Genomic DNA, 24,801 nt, shown 5'->3' on the forward strand with positions numbered 1-24,801 from the left:
GGCACATCACTATTGCTAGGAGTTCAGCTTTGGGTGCTCTAAATTCCTCGTAATTTATATAAGAGCAGTGGAGTTCTTCTCAAATAAATTTCTCTGCAGTCATGCACTCTCCTCCATTATTTAAGGTCCACCCCTGGTGACCTTTCCTTCTACCTTGCCTATATTCTCTTTCTGTTCCACCCAGAATGCTATTTTCATTCACATTTGTCTAAATCACCCTCATAATGGAGCAATACATGGTATAACCTGAATTGGCCATGCATAAGAGAGAAGGCAGGGAGTTGGAAAGGAAGTGGAGAATATCTAAGAGTAAGGATGATGATATGGCATGTCTTAGACAAACAATAGACTCTTGACAAACAATAATGAGAGTATTACATCCTTCACCCTCCTCCTTCCTCAACCAACTCCCTCTCATCTTTGGATAATCCAGAATGTGATGGCATAATGTTCTAGAATCCAGTGACAAGATCATAACTGAGACCCAAATAAAATCTTTTACGCCAATAGAATTCATGAATCCCCCCAAAAATAGAGAACACTTTGCAACCTCTAAAGATCTCTTACCCTGACCAAATGAACAAAAACGTTAACCCTACCCATAAACTTATCAATGATATGTAACAACAAAAATAAGGGACAAAACACACAATGCTTATTGAATGTTGCCCAACTACAGGCTCAGACCTTTCATAGTAAGCAAAACGAAAGTCCCAATCACGCTTTGATCTACCTGCCAATCTTTGGTAATCAAAGACTAAATGCACATTCAGGCAGTGTGACAAATGTCCATGCACTAGCGGAAATCTCCCAATTCGTGTCATTGTATGTGCTCTAGTAAATGGATTTTAAATAGTCTCACTTTCAGATGGTGCTTTGTGTTTCACAAACTAGTGTTGGTGAGTTTGTGCCCAGATAGACCTGTTGGCCATTGGGTGCATTATTGAACTTACCAACATCCACATGTCAGAGATGCCCTGTATACGCACTGCTGGGCATGAGCAATTGGCAGGCTAACTAAAAGTTTTTAAACAGGATTTTGGTTGCAAAATCTGCTACAAAAGAGGTAGACATTTACAATTCAAAGGGATCATTCATGTTTAAAGCAGAAAGAAGCCCTCTCAAGTATGCCTAACTCACATATACTCAACATCACTTCTACTTTTCATATTGACTTTTTGCAATACAATTTTGAGTGAAAAGGCAGTTTAAAATGACACCATTGTATAAAACCCACCATTTGGTGGCCGTTTCTAATACATATTAATATGCCATGCCCATGGTTTTACATGTTGATTGCTGGGATAATACAATTATACAGCCACACACAGTTGATGTCATTTTATTGTCAGCCTGTTGGACAGTGACTCATTCCAATTAGGGGATGTGGGGATTCAGTTAATCGGGGCCCAGTTTCACCCATAACTACTATTTGTGTATAGCCAAAAAGCCCTCCTTTTTATCCTCCTGAGAAGGCTTGGAATGTCACTAGAGAACAGGATGTCAGCCTTGGGAGTTAAGTAGGTCTAACAATGATGCTGGAGACCTTTTTAGTTTAATTCAAGTTTTGTATTTTTATAGAACCTTGATTGCATAATAATTTTAATTTGTACAGCAATTAAAGCACCTAAAACGGTATCTCCCATGACTGTAATCGACAGCTTTTACTGCACAACGATCTCACCGATGATTCAATGTAACACTGATGTACTTTCGCTTTCTTTTATGCTGTCAAGTGAAAGTGCCCTCAAGAAAACACTCATTGAATGAGGTGGGAGGATAAGTGAGAATAGATTTAAAAAAAACTCTCTCTAAGATTGCTGTCCTCCCAAGGTTACTTCTAAGTATTACCATAATTTCCTTGTTTACTCACACCATTTGGCATATGAAAGTGATGCAGCGTGTGCGGTCACTCAAATAGGTCTCACATGGCAATGTCTGGAAGGTCATTGGAGTACCTGCTGTGACGATTCTGTAGACATCGTCACTTCTCCCCAAGAGAGAGCCTTTTCCATGAGGCCAGGAAGGTGAGGTTGTTACCCGATAGTTCCCCTGGGAGTGGTGTAATGTGGGAGGATCTCATGGGGCGGGACTCCCCCTTTGGGGATAAGGACGAAGTTCTTGGATACAGCCATGTAAGAACCTCCCCCTCCCACACACTCTGTCTCCTCTTTCTTCTTCTCACCTTGGTGTGGACAACAAGCCCATGTATTGGTATAGATCTGAAGACCTTAGTGCCATGGAAAGTAGACAGATGAAGAAAAGCAAGAGAGACGCAAGTATTCCATGTACTGGGATGAGTTGGCCCCGTGGAGCCATAAAGATTAAGTCAGAGAAAGAGATGAAGAACTTATACAATGGGCCCAGACAATGCTGGCAACATTGTATACATATCAACAAGGGACTAAGAAGGATGTCAAGACAGCCCCGAAGCAACAGCAGGTGGGGAAGCTTTCAGGCGCAGAGATTGTGGAATGGCATAGACCGGAGAGCAGAAGACGCCGGCTGGAAGCAGAAGGCGGCTCTCCAGGACCCAACGTCGATGGGTCAGACAGTCTGCGAGCGAGGCAGTGGTACTATCTCTGAGAGTAGAGGGACCATGCGGTTTCTCGCAAGTACCAATTCTACAAGGAGCCAAGTCAAGCAGAGCAGACAATTGCAGATGCCGAAAACAATCCACTGAGCAAAGCGGACAGGAGGCCGATTCCAGTCCTGGGAAGAGCCACTGTCTTACGAGAAGGTACCGGATGGTAATAGGAGTAATGCACAGGCCGACCGGGACGCAGGGAGCCCAGGAGGGTCTCCGGAGGTCATAGCAAGGACCACTGGGCTGAAAGGAAGACCTAACAGGGTCCGAGACCCATTAAAAAAACTGCATCACGAGTCATCTTCCTCGTGGCAGTCCTTGGCAGGAGAGTGAATCAAGGGCGGCCTGATAAAAGAAGAGAACCAAGGGTCGAGGACCCAATAGAACACAGAATCTATACAGCCAGTAGGACTGGTGCAAATGAGTATGCAGGGGAAGGGAGTCATTTCCCCAGGACTGTGATTTTCTGTCAAATTGTACCAGGGGATGGGAGTCATTTTCCCATGGAAAGTTTGGTGAACTTCATGGTGGTCTCTCAATCAGGGGAAAGGAGGCATTCTGCCTGGTGAAAGTTGTGAACTACAATTTGGGACCTATACTTTGATACCGGTATCCAGGGGAACATTCCCCCGGAACACAAATGGAAGAAGAAACATTTTTGTTTCCTTTGTAACTTTTGAACCAGGTACCAGGAGAAGGGAGTCATTCTCCTGGATGTGGAACTTTGAGTTGTTACTTTTTAGTTCAGAGTGTAAGCGACAGACGTAGGATTTGACACAGGACGGTGTGCTCTTAAGTTGCGGACATTCTGACAACCCCTTAAGTATTTTAGTTGAGGCAGGGTAACCTCTCTTAGCGTTATAGAAAGTTAGGTTTCTTTCGCGTTTCCTTTTGCTTAAATGAAAAGTCCATAACCCCAATCGTGCCACCTTTGTGTCAGTCTCCTCCTTCTGCACCCTTAGACTGCCAAGAGAGAAGGCAAGTTAGTAAATATGTTTGAGTAGCTGGGCAACATATGGCAGCGTCTGTTAAAGCCTATGCAATGCCAATACAGAAGAATAAATCATTGGCTTTGCTTTGGATATTAGCATGTTACACTGGGAGTGGCTGCCACAAATCTGTGTTCATCTCGACACACTAAGTACACACCCCAGCACTTAATATAAGACCAACTCAAGCAGGTGTTATGTTAGATAACATGGGTGTCTCTAACAGAAGAACAACCTGAAATTAACTTAAGGAGCGACGATTAGCATGCCACAAAATGACGCAAAAAATAAATAATTCATACCATTCCTTTGACAGGTACAAAATAAAAGCATTCTGCTAATTTGGCATGTAACATAGATTGTGGTTTCTTAAAAAATGCACGTTGTTGCACATTGAAATAAATTACATTTTGCTCTAGAGCGTCATCATTATATTGTTTGTTGGCCTATGCCAGTGCTATCTTCAAAAAACGACACATCTCCTACATCTAAATTTTATCGACTTTCACATAAAACAATGTACCTGTGCACTTTGGTTCTGGATACCATCCGCCTGACGTACATTCTACTGTCTCCACAAGGTTATTTAGGGAGGCCCTGTATCCATCCTCACATGCATATTGCATTTTTTCACTTGAACTGAAAATCTTCTTCTGGGGCTTGTAGTTTTTAATAGAACCAGTCGAAATTGTACAGGTTCCTGAAATACATACATTGAAATGAATACAATTTAATGCATCCGTAATGCCTTTGTTATCTTCTTAATAAGCCATTAAAGTAAGGACATTCGGTTGTAATAAAATTAATCTTGTTCTCACACTAATTGTGTCCAATATGTAAAGACCAGCTATGAAAATACAAAACCAATTAAAACAAGCAATGACAAGTCTAAATCATAGGCTGCCATATAGTGCCATCATTTGTCACCTACTTGCATATTGTGCACTGGTATTAACATTTTATGACAGAGATTTCTGTTATATTCTATTATATTCCAACTAATCTGTATAAAGTCTGTGTATTCGCACGATTTCAGAGTTTTGTTTATGTAACAAATTGGATTTTGCTCCGCAGGAGTACAAGGATGAGTAGGGGTAAAATAACCCACTCAGTCCTGAAACTTCTATAAACCAAAACCAAACATAAACATAAAGGTAAAACAGAGACAGTTAAGAGATATACCTTGTTTGCCTTTTGTGGTAATGTGGACCGAGGGAAGGCTATGATCGCAAGAGGAGTGTGAATGTGATCCAGTAGTGATCCAAACAACACAGTAACACAGTCCAAAAAGAAGGGAATGTCAAATCAAGGTTCTATAAAAATAGAATATACACCCTCTGCAATAGAATTAAATAGAAAACATTGTACAAAAACCCACCCTCGAGAAAGACAAATAGGACGGAACAGACTGGAGAAAGTAGCCCTCCGAGCATGGACACAGGGTGAAAGGGTAGTACCAACCTGGAAAGGAAAGGTTTTAGGTGAAAGGAGGTGCTGAGGTTACCTAACCAGTCTCTAGGGTCTGAGTGCACCAAGAGGGCAGTTTGTGGTCAACAGTACCTGGATTCAGTTCTTGGGTGGGTTGACAATGTTGAACCCGTTGTTGGCAGAAAGATGTAAAAGCTACGACGATGGATACAATACTGAACTTCTGAGTAATTCATCTCTCTTCGGTGGAGAATTGGGAGATACTTCCAATCTCACGAATTGGGATGAACTCACTCAAATCAAAAAAATAATAATAAGATCAGAACTTCATGGAAGTATAATGTTGGAATACCTAAGAAATGGCATTTTGCCACAAGGGTTGGTGGTAAGAAATGAGCCCAAATTATTCCTAGACAACCAAGAGTTCCTTGTACAATGGAGCTACATTGGAAACAAGTGTGGGAGGGATTGGGTTATCTTAATCATTGACACGGCTAAACAAACTACAGAAAAAAATGCCATAGATCTACAAAAACTTGAAGAGGAAATTAAAATATAATCTCAGTCAAGTAGAAACCAGAACACTAGAGAAAGGCCTAGGATTTGATACCACAAATAGACACAACTGCTTTATCTCCAGAGAAGAGTTTTCTGAATTAATGAGAAAGTTACATCTGAGGCAGTTTTTTGCGGACAAAGAGGACAAAGAGGAAACAAATAGAGAAGACAGTGGACTCCATAGAAAATCTGATTTCATTCCACGATTGAGTCTACAAAGCGCAGAAGCTAAGGTCTTTGAAAGGGGGTCCCTACAAGAAATTAGGAAACTAGAAGAGGAAACAGAAAAAGAAACATACTTTCAAGACACAACCAAAGAGGAAAAACTGACCCTGACACAACTTTTTGATAATGAATCAATAGTCATCCGAAAGGCTGACAAAGGTGGAGCTATTGTAGTCCAAAATAAAAAAGACTACATAGAGGAATGCATGAGACAGATCAATGATGCAAACAACTACCAACTTTTGGACACAAATCCAACAGAAAGATTGGAGAAACTGATTAGCCTTAAAGTCTCAAAAGCCTTAGAAAGGAACTGGATTACTAAAAAGGAGGCGGATTTGTGTCAGGTTGTGAATCAGTTTTAGAACCCCTCTCAAAGTTCGCTGATGCATTTATGCAACCCGTGGTAAAAAAAGATGCTGTCCTTTGTTAAAGACACCACTCAACTAATAAAAGAAATAGAAGGAAGACTTTTTAACCCAGAAGAAGAAATCCTAATCTGTCTAGACGTGGTTGCATTATATACTAATATACCACAGCAAGCATCCTTAGAAGTCTTAGAAGAAAGACTGTTGAGTGAAACAAGAGACAGTAAGACCCCAAGTTCTCTGATCCTGTGGTGTGCTGAAATATCACTCACAGAGAATTACTTCCATTTCAACAGAAAATTCTATAAGCAAATACAAGGAACAGCAATGGGGGCCACGTTAGCCCCCAGCATAGCCAATCTATACATGGAGGCCTTTGAGAAAAGCGTCATCTACAGTGAAAGTAATCCATACAAAGGTAACATCAACATGCTTGTAATATGGAAAGGTGATGGACAAAGAATGGTGGACTTCTTTATATGGTTAAACCTACAGAATATACATCTGAAGTTTACACATAATCATAATAGAGAAGAAATGGACTGTCTTGACATTACCATAAAGGTCGACAGAACGAGAGACACACTCTTTGTGAAGCCCTATAGAAAGCCAACAGATCGGAATTCCATCTTACATTATCAAAGTTTCCATCCGGTTCATATTAGAGACAACCTGCCCTTTGGCCAATTTTTAAGGCTCAAACGCAATAGCACCAACAGAGAGGATTATCAAGAGGGAGCCAGAAAATTGAGAAACAACCTACACAATCGGGGATACCCGGCGAAACTGCCAAAGAAAGCGATGAAGAGGGCAGACAACAATAACCGTGAGGTCCTATTGGAATATCAAAAAAGACCAATGAAAAATAAAAAAGGTGGCACTGTGTTTGCCAATACATATAGTAATCTGTCGAATATAATCCATAAGATTATGTACCGGAATTGAAAGATCTTAGAAAAGGGGAGCATTCCAATTGAGAAACCTCTAATAGCGTTCCGTAGAAGCAAAACCATCAGAGACCAAGTGATGAGGAATGACATTACAGCACAGAAGAAGCAGCCAACATTGACTGAAACATGGGGATTAAAAACTCCAACAAGCCATTTCCCATGTGGAAATTGCACCTGCTGCCAACAGACTAGAAAGACATCTGAAATAGAAATAGGATTGGCAGCAAAGTGGAAACAATGCAGCATGACAAACTGCAACTCGACCTTTGTAGTCTATGGCATCTGGTGCCCATGTAATAAACTGTATGTTGGAAAAACGGAAAGAGAAGTAAAATTAAGAATAACAGAACACAAGAGTTGTATTAAAATCGTGCCCATTCAGCACCTCTAGTAGGACATTTTGTGGAAAATATTCACAAAACAGAATATCTAACATGGTCAGTTATCTTCAAATTAAAACGGTGTACTGACATCAATATGGATCGGAAGAGGCTACTTAAAAAAGAGAAAGAGCTGATCTTTCTGACAAAGAGTGCAGAAACAGGTCTAAATGAAAGACCAGATTAATGCCCATAATGAAGTAAATGACAAGAGAAGAAGAGACTGTTGAAACTGTGGGTCACCACTAACAGTCCATATATATAAAGAAATGTCTTCCGAGATTGCAAACATGCACTGAATGTACGCAGATGGAAGGGTTTGCTCTAACTCAATCCAAATGCTGACTATGTATAGTTGTCTCTGTCGGATAATTATTTGAATAAAACATATTAGAAGAGATACCTGGCCCTAACCGTAGTGTTGAAATTTAATAAAGAAATTTAAAATATGAGGTGGGTGGACCTTTAATTACAAGATGTGCCTTATGGAATAAACAAGCACTGAAAACAACGCAACTATTGGAAAAAAGGACCTAAAACATGCCAAATTTACGGAATGACGTCACAGTGAATATAAACCCACGTGAGTTCCAGCCAATAACAAACGTGAGGTGGGACAGACGGACGCTGCCGGCAAGGCGAAGCGAAGACGGAAGGAGGTTCAACTAAAGAGGGCGACGAGACCGCACAAAGAAGCTTCCTCGTGTAGAAGCAACACCAGGAGGAAAGGAGAGTGAGGACGTGGCACCTATGGACAAAGAATAGGACTTCCTAGAACCTCAGGACTAACACGTAGGAACGGCAAACTGCACACGAGACGCGACCCCCGGGAACCACAGGAGCGGCAAACTGCACGGGATATGTGACCCCCGGGTACTGCAGGAATAACACGCGGTAGCAGAAACTCGCAACCGCAGGAGATCACACGGACAGAGTAGATGTACAACATGCACCAATGATACAGGTAAGAAGAGATTATATCTCCTTGTGGTCAGAAATGGCCCACAATTGAAATTAACCGCTGGAATATACGACAGTCACAATGTTCAGCATTTCCATCTAATGAATATCTAATTTGTTAACCCCATAGGATACCTAAGTCTGAATCTAGCTGAATCTGGCTGAACCACCAAAAAGTTCCCTGATCAAGGCCAATAAAAGAGGTCCTGACCGATAGACCGTAGAATAGGAACAGACATTCATTTTTCGAGCAAAGGTTGTGTCATTCACAAAAGAAGGTACACGTGGAATAAGGTAACATCTAACGTTAAAATATTAAGAACAAAAACCCAAAGGAAATATATGGTTGGGACTTGAACCTAATAGAATTCATTTCCATCTCTACTTTTGAACACAGAGAAGGGAATATCCAAAGGCTAATCCAAAATAACCGAATAGGGGAGAGCAACTAATACGGCTGCAATAGAACCAACAGCTACCCTCTCCACAGGTAATTTGTGCCATTTTTCTCGCTCAAGCAACTACCACCTAGGCACAAAGGTATCTCATATGTATACGGAAAGAGGACTCCCCATAAGGGAGAGATATAAATGCCATGTACGTAATAAAGTGACAGCGCTTACCTACAAGTGTAGGGGGGATGTTTCAGGGAAGAGGAGGAGAAAAGAAGATAGGGTTGATTCTAGATTAAAATAGTGGTGAATAATAGAGCCCTCTGTATTCCTTGTGTTTCCACAGAACATCATCCAGAAATTGACCTAGAGCTATAACTAAAAGAGATAAGAAAGAAAACCTAGAAGTCCAAGAATAAAGAACAATTCGAAAACAAAGATTGTTTTTTATCTAGTGTGTTTTTCTTCCCCTGAAGAATTTCCTGTTAGTGTGTTAGTTGGTAATGAGGAATGAAACATGTCGGGTATGTTTGTTTGAGGAATGAAAGAATGGATGATTGATGAACCATCGGTGTAAAATAATGGAGATACTAATAGACGGTATTCTACAATAACAAAAACCGTGATTGAGTATCTCAATGTGTGACTAAAAACAATAACACATTAGATCTTAAATGAATTGCCTTTCTGAGATGTACCATAGAAAATGTTTGCCAGCTTAGAAGGATAATTGTTGGTCTATGTAAAAATCTACAAAATAATTGTTTAAAAAAAGAAACAAATTATTTTTGTTTGCCTTCATATACAATGAAATATGTATTTTTTATAAGGGAAATGAAGATGCTAGATATATATTTTTATATGAAAATAAAATTGTGATTTTTTTTTATACAAAATCCTTTGGTAATATGTCGAAATTTAATTGAAAAAAAGACATGCGCTTGTGGTCAATAGTTGGTTGAACAGTGGAAAGCAAGGGACCTTTAGCACATTTAATACTATTTTGTGGGCAGTGTTTCAAAGAGGGTTGCTGCATAAAGGTCCAAGACAAAATACAGGTCAAAAACCTCTGGTCTCTTAAAGTTGTATGAACCCGTTGTTGAACATTGATGCAAGCAGATCAAGCTCATTTCGGACATGTTGGATTGCATGGGCCCAACCACCAAGTGGGCATCACGTATGGGCGGATGCGGTAGCTCTGTAATGTTGAAGGGGGACTCTCAGCGATGCAGGTTGGGGGAGGACCCAGTATCTCTTGGACCAGTATCTCTTCACAGTTGGGTCAGGGTGAGTCTGTCATTGGCTGCTGGTATGGGTTGATGCGTGACGCTCCAGCGTTTCGAGTTGGTGGGTGACGGTCATTGAAGTGGTGATCTTGTGGGTGTCGATGCGCAGGTCGGTAAGGCAGTCATTCAATGGCTAGCTATGTCGAGCCTTGGTTGTGCCCTGAGAGTGGGTACGGGCAGGGCTCTTTTCTGCCTTGGATGGTTCTATCTGCACTTCAGGCTGAGGGCTGTTGAAAGTACATTTTCCCAAAGCAAGTCCAGTGAGTTCTTCTCAGGTGCTTCAGAGCGAATCTTGAGAGTGTTTTGAGAAAATATCTGAGATGATCTCTAAGAGAATCTGAAGAGTTATTATTATAATTATAATTGTGCTTTTATAACGCACTTAATACCAGAGCGTGGTTTCTAAGCGCAGGATCGGGATTCAAACCTGTGTTGCTCTGCGTTGTCTTGCTTCCAAGACAAACGCATTGTGCCTTAGGTATCCTTCCTCACCAAGGGCTGGGAGACCCATTTTTTTAAAGGCAACAGTCCCCAGGTGATTGGACTAAAGCTAGCTGCCTTAGTGGTCCAATCCCTGCCCTGAAACAGAGTGGACTTTGACCTTCTGATGTCACACCCAAGGTGCTTTGCTCCAGAGGAACTGGAGGGAACAGAAAAGAGAAATAGAGACAGAGAGAAACAAAGTGGTGGATGTCTCCTTCCATTGACCAGAGTGCTCCTGCCTACTCTAATGCCACCCCTACCCTTCTCACTAAGAACAAAGGCACTTGGAGAAGCAGCACCCTGGTGTGAGGATGCTCCCTTTGAATGGGTGTGCTCCCTTGATGCCTGAGCCCAGGACAGCTGCCTGCTCAGCGGCTGCCTCTGACAAAGGGTGTTTTACCTGTCCTCACAAAGAGATCAAAGAAGAGTTGTGGTCCTTCAGGTTCCTGTCCTGCCATTTGGCAGTCTCCACCCAGCTGACCAGAATACACATCACCTTCCTTTTCGCATGGAGTTGATAACACGAGGAAACTGGGTAGTAGATTACCCTTTTGGTGATAGAATTACCTACATCATTAACTTTATTAATTCAAATTAAAAAAAAGCCTCACAGTTCATGAAATGATCAAAATCCCATGCACTCACACTATTGGCAGAAATTGCCTCCAGCACCCATGATATTAGCATTTGATGCCCAGATACTCAGACAATTTTTAAGGATATGTTCAGTTAGCATAGCAGTGCCAGGTTCCACAGTATCCAATTGGCAGAACTGTCCAGGATTCAATTAAAAGTAAAATTAAGCCCTGCACAATAAGTAGGGAAGCAATGTTGTGACACAATAAGATAAAATCAATTCCCAAAACATATTTATAGAGAACATTAATTTAATGTTAGAAGCCAAATTCCTGTGCAAACTGAGTGGAAATTCTATCACATTCAATTTGACACGGAAATATTTTTGATATTATCAGCAAATCTCAATTCATTACACAATCACATTCTTCAAAAGAGATACATTGCATTCAAGAACAAAGTTTCATCAAAAAAGAAAATTCCTTCAAATGACAAGTTTAGAGTGTATCCCAAGAGAAATAAATATCCCCTTTGGAGGTGTTGATTTTGACGTATAGTCTTTTTGTTAAGAATTGTCAGGATTATCCAAATAGAGCATCACTCTATGCATTTCATATCTTTCATAATATTTTTAAAGACGATTACCCTGACATGCTACAAATACAACATAATGGGCCTCATTACGACCCGGGCGGTAAGCACCGGTCATTACCGGCATGGCGCAAGTACCGTGTCCGTGCTGGCAATAGACTGCTAAAAGCGGCCTATTACGAGTACGCGGGCACGAGCATTGCGCCATGGCAGTAATGACCCCACCGCCATGTCGTTAAAGTACGAAAAATCACCCTTTCCGGCATCGTCTGTAGTGGAAATAGCTCCTCCGGCATCAAAGCCATCGGCATTAGCGGTGGCCGCTAATAGCAGCCACCTCCAATAGCGGAAACTGATATTAGCGGTGACCGTTAATAAGCGGAACCGGAAGTAGCGTCATTGCACAGGAACGGGAAAGAGCACGGCGGCCATCTTTAAAAACACAATCCATTGCCATCCACCACAACCAGTAGCCATCTGAACCCCAGAACTCCAACACACCTCCACCACTACCTGTTCCATTCAACCATGCCAAAAGCTGTGAAGAAAACGGGAGATCGCCTGCGCAAGGAGCGCTTCTCCAGAGAGCTTGCGGAGATACTGCAGGAACATGCAGATGTGGTCTTCTGACCAGTCCAGCACTGCAGCCCAAAAAGCAGATTTGGGCGGAGGTCGCCCAGAAAGTCTGTGCCGTTGGCACCACACCCGGCACACCCAAAAAATGCCGTAAGCGCTGGGATGACCTGCGTTTACGCGTGCGGAGCATACTCTCCGCCAACCGCAACATGGGGATGGTGACAGGCGGAGATGCAGAGTCCCCCATCAAAATGCAACCATGGGAGGAGATATGTGCCACCACCATAGGCACAGAGGCCATTGAGGGAGTCGAGGACATGGAGCGAGGAGCCCTGTCATCAGCCGATGCAGGTAGGTGTCCCAAATGAAACAATGCAAATACCACGACGATGATGTCCACCTGAACTGACAGTGCAATGATGTAGAGCAGGATCCACCAGACACATAAGTACAAGACTGCCTGCAGGCAGTGCAGAGCATCACCTTGTCCACATGCACAATGCACCCCATATGTGTTGCAACCCAGATTCCTCTATGCATCACCCACCCAAGAGTGAAGCAACCCGTATGTCACTCCCCCAGTGTTAATCATCTACCATTCCATATCAATGCAGTCACCCCAATGCATGCCCGATGCCTGTAGACCCATCACTAAGCCTCTCCCTCCATTGGTCCCCCACAGGCACACATTCTGACAGCGGTGATGAGGACACCAGGGAGAACAAAGCCACACCACAGAAGAAGGCCAGGGCCGAGGAGGGAGAACACCGCCCCTCAACCTCAAGGGGCAGAGGCCAACCTGCACCACCACGGAAGGCCAAGAAAACCAAAGAGGCCACAGCACCAGTGTGCACCACGGCCCCCACAACTGCACCCACACCAGCCACCATCACCCAGGAGGCATTGGCAGAGGGCACAGCATCGGCTGCCAGCAGCACAGTCGGTGAGACAACTGCCACAGCAGCCATATCGGATGACGAGGCAGACGTACAGCTGCATGGCGCAACCCCCCCACAGGCCCCCTGCACTCACCACAACTATCCCCATGCAGCGTGCAGGACGGCAGCATGCACGGGTCTGTCACCTGGTGATTCATGGCCGGAAAGTTTCAGCCTCAAGCAAACTGTGCCTGATGAACAAAGCATGGTTGAAATGCCTCACACTTCCACCCCAGTGACAACCACCCAAGAGGTGATCAGGGATATACAGAGGCGCCAGGAGGAACTCACAGGGCTGTTGACGCAGCATATAACGGAATGCACCCATGCAAGGGATGACATTAGGGATTCTGCTGCATCCATAAAAACAGCCATCGAGTCCACCTCAAAGGACGTCTGTGCCGAATTGGCAGCAGTCCGACATGTCCTCTCGGAAATGGTGGCAGCAATGCGGGTGTTAGGCAGAAACCTGTGCAGTTCCCTTAGGGAACACTGCAAAAGATTTAAGACTACAGGTATAGCAGTAAACCCACTTGGTAGCAGTCTGCACCACCCAGATTTACCTGGTAGCTGTGGCTGAGCAGTCAGACTTCCCTCAAGAAGAGTTAGGCAGTATGCAAAGTATACACAATAGGTACTCAAACACAATAGTACAAGCAAACACTGACCAGAGCTTGGTTTCAAAAGTATATAGTTATTTATTTTAAGAACACATAAGTTGAAAACACTCTAGCAATATATAGTAAAACACTTCAAACACAGTTATATGGAAAGCAGTCCCAACCCTTATTCCTAACTAGACAACTCTTGGTTAACACCACATAATTCAAACAGAGGTGAGTGCTTAACGTTAGATGACACGCTAGTGGTTCAAAGAAGGGAGGGAAAAAGAGCAGAATTAGGATAAACACACCACTCTAAGGTCAAGAACACTTTCAGTAGGCTCAAAGAAGCACAAAGTCACAGGTGAGCAAAAGTCACTAGGCAGGGCCCACTCTTAGAGCAGACAGAGCGAAAATGTGCCCAAGATCACACAGTTATTAGGGATTCAGAGTCTTGCAAAAGAGTTCAGAAAGAGTTTGGAGAGGCTTAGAAAGTTTAGCCAGGGTGTCCCAGGCACTCCCAGGTTCGAAAGCCGGGGGCTAAAACTACCCCGTACAGTCGGTGGCAAGGGAAGCCAGGCGGAACACGGTACCTTAAACGGGAAGGATCCTCCAGCGGTGGCAGTTGTTCCAGGCAGTGGCAGCAAGGCTCGACGTCGGTCAGGGAAGAAGAAGTTCTCGCTGAAGAGCAGAAGAAGAAGGTCGTTGCACTGCCCGGGAAGAAACCAGCCGCGGAGTCCTCCGGTTAAAGGGTTGTACCGACTTTCGCGGTTGTGGTAAAAGTGTGGTATTCCGGTTGCCGGGGTGCTTGGCACGGGCAAGGCGGCCACGAGATACCTCGAAGAAGCGGAAAGAAGGTGAAAACTGGTTGTCCCCACCAGTCAAGGGAAGGAGCCACTCCGTTAAGAGTTCTCCTCGGTCGTTGGGAAAAGTGGTGAGACGGTTCAGCAGGGCTCCACCGGGTGGTGTCGTCGTAGCAGGTCGGCTCAGCTCTTCCCTCATCGGATTCTTGGTCCTGTGGCGACTTCTGAAGTTCCAGTCCCCACAGCCCTGCTTTTATGCAGCAAACCCCCATTCACCCAGCCTAGCTGTCACTCAAACATGCTAAGTGGTGAGCCGGCCGGCTCACCACTTGGGCCAATCAGGACGGAGTGTGACTTGAGTTACCAAGGTAACTCAGTCCAGGGTGCCTAAATCCCCCTCCACCCCTCTTAAGTACCCCAGACAGAGTGGCACCACTTTGGAGGGCTTCTGTGGAGAAGCCCGCCAAAAGTGGAACAAAGGGCTCCACTTTGGGTCAGAGTTACAGAGGCGAACGCCAACGCCGTTTTAGAATCAAGTTTTGGCAAAAAATCCCAACCGGAGTTATAATAATAAATATATAAACCGGCGGTATGTTTGAGGCTACCGTAAATAAATAATTAAATGTGTTAGCCTAAAACAATGGGAAATCCCATAGGAAAATATTCGCGGTTGAATATAAAAAGTAGTTTCCACTGCCACCAGCCAAAACTCGATCAGGGGGGACGGAGACGTGCCCCTTCGACTAACAGACCCTGGGGCAATCGAGTTGCCCCAGCCAGTACGTCCACAATATGATGGTTTGTACTGGTTCTGTTCAGGATTTAAGACTAGTAAAGTCTTTGGTGACTTTACATGCCCTGGGAGACAGTAGTCAGTCTCAGGGTATGGAGTCTATGTTGGGGAGTCCCTAGGACACCCCTGGGTTACTGCACAGAGGGTGCTGTGTAACCCACATCACAAAAATACATGAGGCCCTATGGAGTAAAAGACCCCATAGCCCATTCAACACAAGGTTTAACCAAGAAAACACACTTCAAACATGCCCAAGAGTGAGGGTAAAAGAGTCTCACTCTTGGCAGGAGAAAATAGAAACCCCAGAAATCCAGCAAAGCTGCTGGGGGACTCACTAGGTAGGGAAATTCAGCCTAAACAGAGAATTCTCCCTAACACTCGCCCCCCCCAGACTAAGGGACAGGAGGATTTAATCCACTCCTGGATGAACCTCATACCTCTAGTCGATGATATACATCCTAGAGAGTCCATCAGCATTTTGATGGTGACACCCTGACCTGTGCTCAATGGTGAAATCAAACCCTTGCAGGCAGATTGACCATCTCAATAGTTTTGGATTTTCCCCTTTCATTTGCATTAACCATCTCAAGGGTTGGTGGTCAGTCTGAATAACAAAAGTAGAACCATATAAGTATGGCCTAAACTTCTTCAGTGCCCACACAATAGCAAAGCATTCTCTTTCGATTGTTGCCCACCTTGTCTCAGGATCCTTCAGTTTTCTACTGATGAAGCAAATGGGGTGCTCCCTACCCTTCTCATCCAGTTGGCTTAGAACTGCACCTATACCTACATTGGAAGCATCAGTTTGTACAATGAAAGTTTGGTGGTAGTCAGGAGCTCATAATACTGGAGCTTGGCAAAGAGCTCTCTTCAGTTTTTCAAAGGCCTGATTGCACTCCTCATTCCATTTTACCTTTTTAGGGAATTTAGGAGAGGAGATTACATTCAGTGGAGAAGCTATGGTCCCATAGTTCTCAATGAAATTCCTGTAATACCCAGTGAGGCCTAGGAAGGCTCTCACTTGGGTTTGAGTAGTTGGTGTTGTCCAATTTTGCACAGCTTCAATCTTGCTGAGCAAGGGCCTTATTTCTCCACCTCCTACCTCATGTCCAAGGTAGACCACTTTACTTTGACCAATCTGGCACTTACTGGCTTTGATTGTCAAATGGGCCTGTTCAAGAGCCTGCAACACATGTCCTAGGTGGTTCACATGTTCCTCCCAGGAGTGGCTGAAAACTGCAATGTCATCCAAGTATGCCATGCAGAAATCTTCCATCCCAGCCAGAACTTGGTTCACCATCCTTTGGAATGTGGCAGGTGCATTTTTTAATCCAGAAGGCATGACCTTAAACTGGTACAAGCCAACTGGGGTGGAAAATGCGGTTTTCTCCTTGGCATGGTCTGTCAGGGCTATTTGCCAATAGCCTGACGTAAGGTCAAATGTGCTGAGGTACTTGGCTGCACCAAGTTTATCCACCAACTCATCTGTCCTGGGCAAAGGGTGGGCATCAGTCTTGGTGACTGCATTTAGAGCTCTATAGTCCACACAGAATCTCAAGTCTTTGGATCCTGCCTTTGGTACTAACACAACTGGGCTAGACCATGGACTAGTAGAGGGCTCTATTACCCCGAGATCAAGCATCTTCTTGACCTCTCCTTTGATGTGGGTTCTGATGTGTTCTGACATTCTGTACCCTCTGCTTTTGACTGGCAGACAGTCACCAGTGAGTATATCATGCTGGCCCCAAGGGGTCAAGCCTGGTGACAGTGAGAACAGGGAGGCAAACTGATTTAACATAGATTTGCACTCCTCCTGTTGCTCAGGTGTCAGGTCTGAAGAGAGATTGACTCCTTCAACTTTTTCATCTAAAGGCACACCTCTGAGGAGATCAGGGAGAGATTCACTCTCTTCTTCCTCTGCAGCTGAAGCTAGAAGCAAGGCTCATACGTCAGGTCTGGAGATGTATGCTTTTAGTCTGTTGGTGTGGAAGACTCTAGGAGCTTCCCTGGGTCTGCCCAGATCCACCAGATAGTTGACCTCTCCAAGTTTTCCCACAATCTTGAAGGGCCCCATCCATTTGTCTTGCAAGGCCCTCTGCCTTGTTGGGAGCATAACTAGAACTAGCTGGTCTTGAGTAAACTCAACCATGTTAGCCTTCTGGTCATGCCAATGTTTGACCAGAGCTTGACCAGCTTTCAAGTTGTCACTTGCTTCTGCCATCATGTGTGACATTCTCCTCCGGAGACCTATCACATAGTCAGTCACTCTGACTGGCTTGAGGGGAGGAGCACCTTCCAATCCCTCCTTAATCAGGGCCAATGGACCTCTGACTGGATGGCCATAGAGAAGCTCAAAGGGAGAATAACCTACTCCCTCCTGAGGGACTTCTCTATAAGCAAAGAGAAGGCATGGCAGTAGAAGGTCCCACTTCTTTTTAAGGGGTTCCTCTAAAGCACCTATCATGCTCTTCATGGTTCTGTTAAACCTTTCAACCAACCCGTTTGTTTGAGGGTGGTATGCTGTTGAGAACTTGTAAGTAACTCCACAGGTTTTCCACATGGCTTTCATGTAGTGGGACATACAGTTTGACCCCCTGTCAGAGATTACTTCCTTAGGAAACCCAACCCTGGTAAAAATACCAAGGAGGGCCTTAGCCACAGCCGGAGCCGTAACAGTCCTCATAGGAATTGCCTCAGGCTACCTAGTAGCATGGTCTACTACAACAAGTATAAACCTGTTGCCTGAGGAGGTTGGGGGATCAAGGGGACCAACAATGTCAATCCCTACCCTCTCAAATGGGACTCCCACAACTGGGAGAGGCACTAAAGGTGCCACATTCTTGGAACCAACCTTACCAGAAGTCTGGCAGGTATGGCAGCTCTTACAATATCTATCTACTTCAGCCCCCATTTTTGGCCAATAAAAGTAGAGAGAGAGCCTTTCCTTGGTCTTCTTGAAACTCAAGTGACCAGCCAAAGGTATCTCATGGGCTAGTTGTAAGAACTGTTGTCTGTTCTCTTGGGGGACTACAAGGCGCTTGTAGTCTCCAGGTTCAGACTCAGTTGGTTCACTGTAGAAGAGGCCATCTTCCCAGTGTAACCTATACTTCCCAGGCTCTTGCCCATCAGCCTGAGAAGCTGCCTGGTGGCGGAGACCTTCCAGAGTTGGACATTCTCTTTGCCCCTTACGAAAAGCTGCCCTGCTAGGTCCACCTTCTGCCAGTAAAGACTGCAGCTCAGGATGGTCCTCAGGGTCCAAATCTCCAATAAGGTTTGGGCCTCCTTCTAGCTCTTCCTCAGAGTCTAGCTCAACCACACAGGGTTGTACCTCCCTCTAAGCCTCAGCTGGAGGTGGAGTTACAGGTGTAACTTTGGACAACCTAGGGGAAGTCCTTGTTGGAAGCACTGGAGTGCTTGCTGCTGGCTTTTTCCTAGGAGTCTTGGGTTGCCCCTTTGCTCCTGATCTGGTTGTTACTGCAGTAAGTTGCTCCAGTGGGAGAGGAGTGATTTCTGTCATCATCTCCTGAGATAACCCTCTCAGGGTTTTCTCTCTTGCAGGTTTTGTGAGCTCCTGTAACCTTTTGCTAGGTGGTCTGGGGGTATGGGACACAACTCCAAGAGCTTTGAGGTCATTACCCAACAGAACCCTACCTGGCACTTCACATTGTACACTGGCAGGTATTTTCACAGCCATATCATTACATTGGATGAGAACTGGTAACTGGGGACACATCTGCACAGGCCCACCAGCTAACTTGGTGAGGCATTTGGGTGCCTTAGCAACATCCTCTGCCTTGAAAAATGATTCATCCACCACAGTTATGCTGGCTCCAGTGTCCCTAATGGCAGGAGTCTCCTGACCATTCACCTGGACACTGTCCTTATAATACTCTTTAGTATTATCTGGGATAGAGTTATAGACATCTAAGTTCTGTTGTTCCCACAACCCCAGAGAGACTAAAGAAACACTAGCTGAGACTCCAGTGGGTTCATCAGCCAGTAATAGAAAGTTTCCACTTGCCATATGTACTTCCTCTTCTGGAGCGAAGGCTAAGGAGGCAAGCTGGACCCCTGAAGGTTTACCCTTACATCTGGGATCTCCTTTCACATGGTCAGTAGCCTTACAAACAAAGCATGAGCCAAAGGCTCGCTGGAATGGAGGCTTGTTCTGACCTCCTTCTGGTCTGGGACCAGAAGGTACACTAGCCTGATTTGGTTTCCCTTGTGGCTTACCCTTATAGTTTTGTTTGGGGCCCTCTTTGGAATTTGTAGTATTAGAATTCTCTTTGGAGTCCTTTTTAGGCTGTTTCTCCCCATCCTTTTTCTGAGTTACCCCAGAGTCCTTGTGAGTGGCCCGGTTGGCAACCCACAAGTCAGCAGCCTTAGCTAGTTTCCGGGAATCTAATTCCTTGGAATCAGCCAAGTGTTGTCTGAGCTCAGGAGAGCAGGCATCATAAATAGTCTCCAACATAAACAAATTCTTCATACCTTCATAAGTGTTCACCTTGTAACCCTTAATCCATCCCTCTAAGTTTTTCAACCCTTCACTCACCCAGGTAGCCCAAGGGGTACCATCATGCTTTTTGAGGCTCCTAAACCTCTTAAGATACTGGGAAGGGGTCTTCCCGAACCTAGCTATCAAAGCTAGTTTCACACATTCATAGTCCTTCTTATCCTCCTCCCCCATCTCCATTACCACATCAGTTGCAACAGGGGGAAGCCTAGAGAACAACCAGGTGAGTAAGTCATTTCCTGTGATGTTCTGGAGCCCATGATTATATTCAAACAGAGACAACCAATCCAACACATCCAACTTAGGCTCATACATACCAACCAATTCTTTAGGCATCCGGGGTCTTTTAGGACTGGAACTTCTAGAGGAGCCAGAGAGAGAAGCATTCTCAACAGACAATTTCTTCATTTCTAGCTCATGCTTGAGCTCCATTTCCCTTAGCCTTAGTTCCTTTTCAGTTTGAGCATTAAGTTTTTTATACTCCAATTCTAGTTTCATTTTCTCTAGTTCATAGTACTGAGGACTAAATGTGGGACCTGGTAAAGGCCCAGTAGGCACAGCAGGTAGAGCAGGCAGAGGCCTAGGGGGGACAGTCACAACAGCCTCACGCTCCTCTTCTGACTCGTCCTCAAAATCATCAACATTTTGTTCTATGTCAATTTCAATACTGTCATCTACATTTGCTGGGGTGGTAGGTTCCTCTGAACCATCACCCAGACTTTGGTTAGCTAACAATCTTTCAATCAGCTCCATTTTCTTGCCCTTAGTCATGAGATCCTTATGTTTACAGAGCACTCTTAAACAATCAGCAGTTTTGGCTGCAAGGGACTCTTGACTATAGCTTTCTATAACTGACATGTTAGAGGATTACTTTTACAGTGCTAAGCTTTGTGGTTAGTTGCACTAAGGTATCTAAAGCACACCAAATTGTATACTCAATACAAATCCCACCGCTGTACACCAGTGTTAGGCAGAAACCTGTGCAGTTCCCTTAGGGAACACTGCAAAAGATTTAAGACTACAGGTATAGCAGTAAACCCACTTGGTAGCAGTCTGCACCACCCAGATTTACCTGGTAGCTGTGGCTGAGCAGTCAGACTTCCCTCAAGAAGAGTTAGGCAGTATGCAAAGTATACACAATAGGTACTCAAACACAATAGTACAAGCAAACACTGACCAGAGCTTGTTTTCAAAAGTATATAGTTATTTATTTTAAGAACACATAAGTTGAAAACACTCTAGCAATATATAGTAAAACACTTCAAACACAGTTATATGGAAAGCAGTCCCAACCCTTATTCCTAACTAGACAACTCTTGGTTAACACCACATAATTCAAACAGAGGTGAGTGCTTAACGTTAGATGACACGCTAGTGGTTCAAAGAAGGGAGGGAAAAAGAGCAGAATTAGGATAAACACACCACTCTAAGGTCAAGAACACTTTCAGTAGGCTCAAAGAAGCACAACGTCACAGGTGAGCAAAAGTCACTAGGCAGGGCCCACTCTTAGAGCAGACAGAGCGAAAATGTGCCCAAGATCACACAGTTATTAGGGATTCAGAGTCTTGCAAAAGAGTTCAGAAAGAGTTTGGAGAGGCTTAGAAAGTTTAGCCAGGGTGTCCCAGGCACTCCCAGGTTCGAAAGCCGGGGGCTAAAACTACCCCGTACAGTCGGTGGCAAGGGAAGCCAGGCGGAACACGGTACGTTAAACGGGAAGGATCCTCCAGCGGTGGCAGTTGTTCCAGGCAGTGGCAGCAAGGCTCGACGTCGGTCAGGGAAGAAGAAGTTCTCGCTGAAGAGCAGAAGAAGAAGGTTGTTGCACTGCCCGGGAAGAAACCAGCCGCGGAGTCCTCCGGTTAAAGGGTTGTACCGACTTTCGCGGTTGTGGTAAAAGTGTGGTATTCCGGTTGCCGGGGTGCTTGGCACGGGCAAGGCGGCCACGAGATACCTCGAAGAAGCGGAAAGAAGGTGAAAACTGGTTGTCCCCACCAGTCAAGGGAAGGAGCCACTCCGTTAAGAGTTCTCCTCGGTCGTTGGGAAAAGTGGTGAGACGGTTCAGCAGGGCTCCACCGGGTGGTGTCGTCGTAGCAGGTCGGCTCAGCTCTTCCCTCGTCGGATTCTTGGTCCTGTGGCAACTTCTGAAGTTCCAGTCCCCAAAGCCCTGCTTTTATGCAGCAAACCCCCATTCACCCAGCCTAGCTGTCACTCAAACATGCTAAGTGGTGAGCCGGCCGGCTCACCACTTGGGCCAATCAGGACGGAGTGCGACTTGAGTTACCAAGGTAACTCAGTCCAGGGTGCCTAAATCCCCCTCCACCCCTCCTAAGTACCCCAGACAGAGTGGCACCACTTTGGAGGGCTTCTGTGGAGAAGCCCGCCAAAAGTGGAACAAAGGGCTCCACTTTGGGTCAGAGTTACAGAGGCGAACGCCAACGACATTTTAGAATCAAGTTTTGGCAAAAAATCCCAACCGGAGTTATAATAATAAATATATAAACCGGCGGTATGTTTGAGGCTACCGTAAATAAATAATTAAATGTGTTAGCCTAAAACAATGGGAAATCCCATAGGAAAATATTTGCGGTTGAATATAAAAAGTAGTTTCCACTGCCACCAGCCAAAACTCGATCAGGGGGGGCGGAGACGTGCCCCTTCGACTAACAGACCCTGGGGCAATCGAATTGCCCCAGCCAGTACGTCCACAATATGATGGTTTGTACTGGTTCTGTTCAGGATTTAAGACTAGTAAAGTCTTTGGTGACTTTACATGCCCTGGGAGACAGTAGTCAGTCTCAGGGTATGGAGTCTATGTTGGGGAGTCCCTAGGACACCCCTGGGTTACTGCACAGAGGGTGCTGTGTAACCCACATCACAAAAATACATGAGGCCCTATGGAGTAAAAGACCCCATAGCCCATTCAACACAAGGTTTAACCAAGAAAACACACTTCAAACATGCCCAAGAGTGAGGGTAAAAGAGTCTCACTCTTGGCAGGAGAAAAAAGAAACCCCAGAAATCCAGCAAAGCTGCTGAGGGACTCACTAGGTAGGGAAATTCAGCCTAAACAGAGAATTCTCCCTAACACTGGGCCATGCATCCACCCCAGTTGCCAGGACAATCTGGATCATCATCTAATGCCAGCTTTACTAGGACCAGCTCTGTGCGTAGGTCTGGCAGGAATCTGCGCAGATCAGACAGGGGCACACCTGGTGCTGGTAGAGGGGGAGGGCTGTAGGTACAGCCAGCCATACTGGTCCCATGTGGACTTATGGTGCATGCCAGTGGGGAAGTCAAGGGGAAAGGGGAGGGGGGAGAGGGTGTGTGGGGGAGTTGAGGGGGGTATGGGGAGAGGGTGTGTAGGGGCGTTGAGGGGGGAGGGGGAAGAGGGTGTGTGGGGGAGTTCAGGGGGGAGAGGGTGTGTGGGGTGGAGGGCTTGTGCACTTTGTTTAATTTCTCTAATACACCTTTGGTTAAATCATGATTCACATGTGTGGACATTGCTTATTGCGTACGTGTGCTTTATTGGTGAACAGTCTACAGTTTCCATGTCCCTGACACACCCAGTGCGCCGAGTGCCACCTCCATGTCACACTCCCCGTCCATGAGTGCTAGAAACATTGGTTGATCAGAGTCTGACGCATGGCACGTCCCTCCTGTGCATCGCTGCCTCCTTGAGGCGCTGCCCCATCCCCACCCTCCTCATCCTCATCATCAGGTGGTTGCAGTTCAGCGTCAGGGGGCAGGGGCACATTCCGTCTGATGCACATATTGTGTATCATGACACATGCCATGACGATCTTGGCCACCTTCACATGGCGGTACAGGAGTGCCCCACCAGACCTGCTGAGGCAACAAAACCGTGCCTTCAAGAGGCCAAATGTCTGCTCAATCACCACACGGGTACTTGTATGTGCACGATTGTAGTCCTCCTCGTGCCTGTTCTGTGGGTTCCGGACTGGGGTAAGGAACCACCTCTTCAAGGGATAGCCTGCATCACCTGCATGTGGGCAACAATGTATATGTGTAAGTCATCACATCATATGGGACCTGTATCAATGACTTTTGGAACTTGACTTTTGTTTTATGTCTTTGCAGCCCATATGCCAGGGCTGTCATATTTCTCCTCCGCACCTTAAAATGCATTATTCCCTTGTATAAAATCCACTTACTATATACACACAAAAATCAGGTGTGTCGATTGATCTACTCATATTACCTGTATCAATGACACCATAACATGCATTGATTTCCTGATTTCAACCACATTCCCATGCATGAATGGAGACACACGATGTGACTGCTATGTGTGTATTCCTTTTATGGACTGGTGTGCGTGCCATCAACTAGTGGGCGCAGGTGTGTCCAGTTCCTTGTGAGTGCTCATGCACTGTGTTAGTCTACGCCGGTTGTTTCTATGATCTGGCTGATGTCCAGTCATTTGTATGCTTTCATCCTGGCACCGTTGATGTCAGCCTCATGATGATTTCACTATGCACAACAAATCGTGACATGCACTTTTGTTGAACCTCTGTGTCAGTGTAGTGGTGTATTAATGTATTTGGCCCTCATGTGACTCCTTTGTACGCAGTAATGGGGGACTGTCCTTTCTGTTGATGGTATTTGGTGCTGTGTATTGGCCATACTAATTGCTTGTAGCTGCATTGTGTTGCGGGGGATACGGTCTGATTGAGTACAGTGCACATGTAGATGGCTATGGAATGGTTGTGACACTGCATCATTTACATGGTAGGGCAGCTTACATCTTGCATTATGTGGTCAGGTGTCAGGTCCGGTGTGGCCTGC

The 24,801-nt window shown here is 45.2% G+C and overlaps 1 protein-coding gene across 3 annotated transcripts in view; it reads right to left on the reverse strand.

The window, feature by feature from the left end:
- LOC138537982 (coagulation factor XIII B chain-like) overlaps positions 1-24,801 on the reverse strand; it is a 1,433,866-nt gene that overhangs the window by 920,626 nt on the left and 488,439 nt on the right. For all 3 annotated transcript variants that reach the window (XM_069641496.1, XM_069641495.1, XM_069641494.1), the window contains one exon: positions 4,100-4,276. In XM_069641496.1, the coding sequence (XP_069497597.1) occupies positions 4,100-4,276 (177 nt within the window). The remainder of the gene's footprint in view (positions 1-4,099; positions 4,277-24,801) is intronic.

Source organism: Ambystoma mexicanum, chromosome 1q (genome assembly GCF_040938575.1).
Source record: "Ambystoma mexicanum isolate Mex_15411 chromosome 1q, UKY_AmexF1_1, whole genome shotgun sequence".
NCBI classification, from domain to species: Eukaryota; Metazoa; Chordata; class Amphibia; order Caudata; family Ambystomatidae; genus Ambystoma; species Ambystoma mexicanum.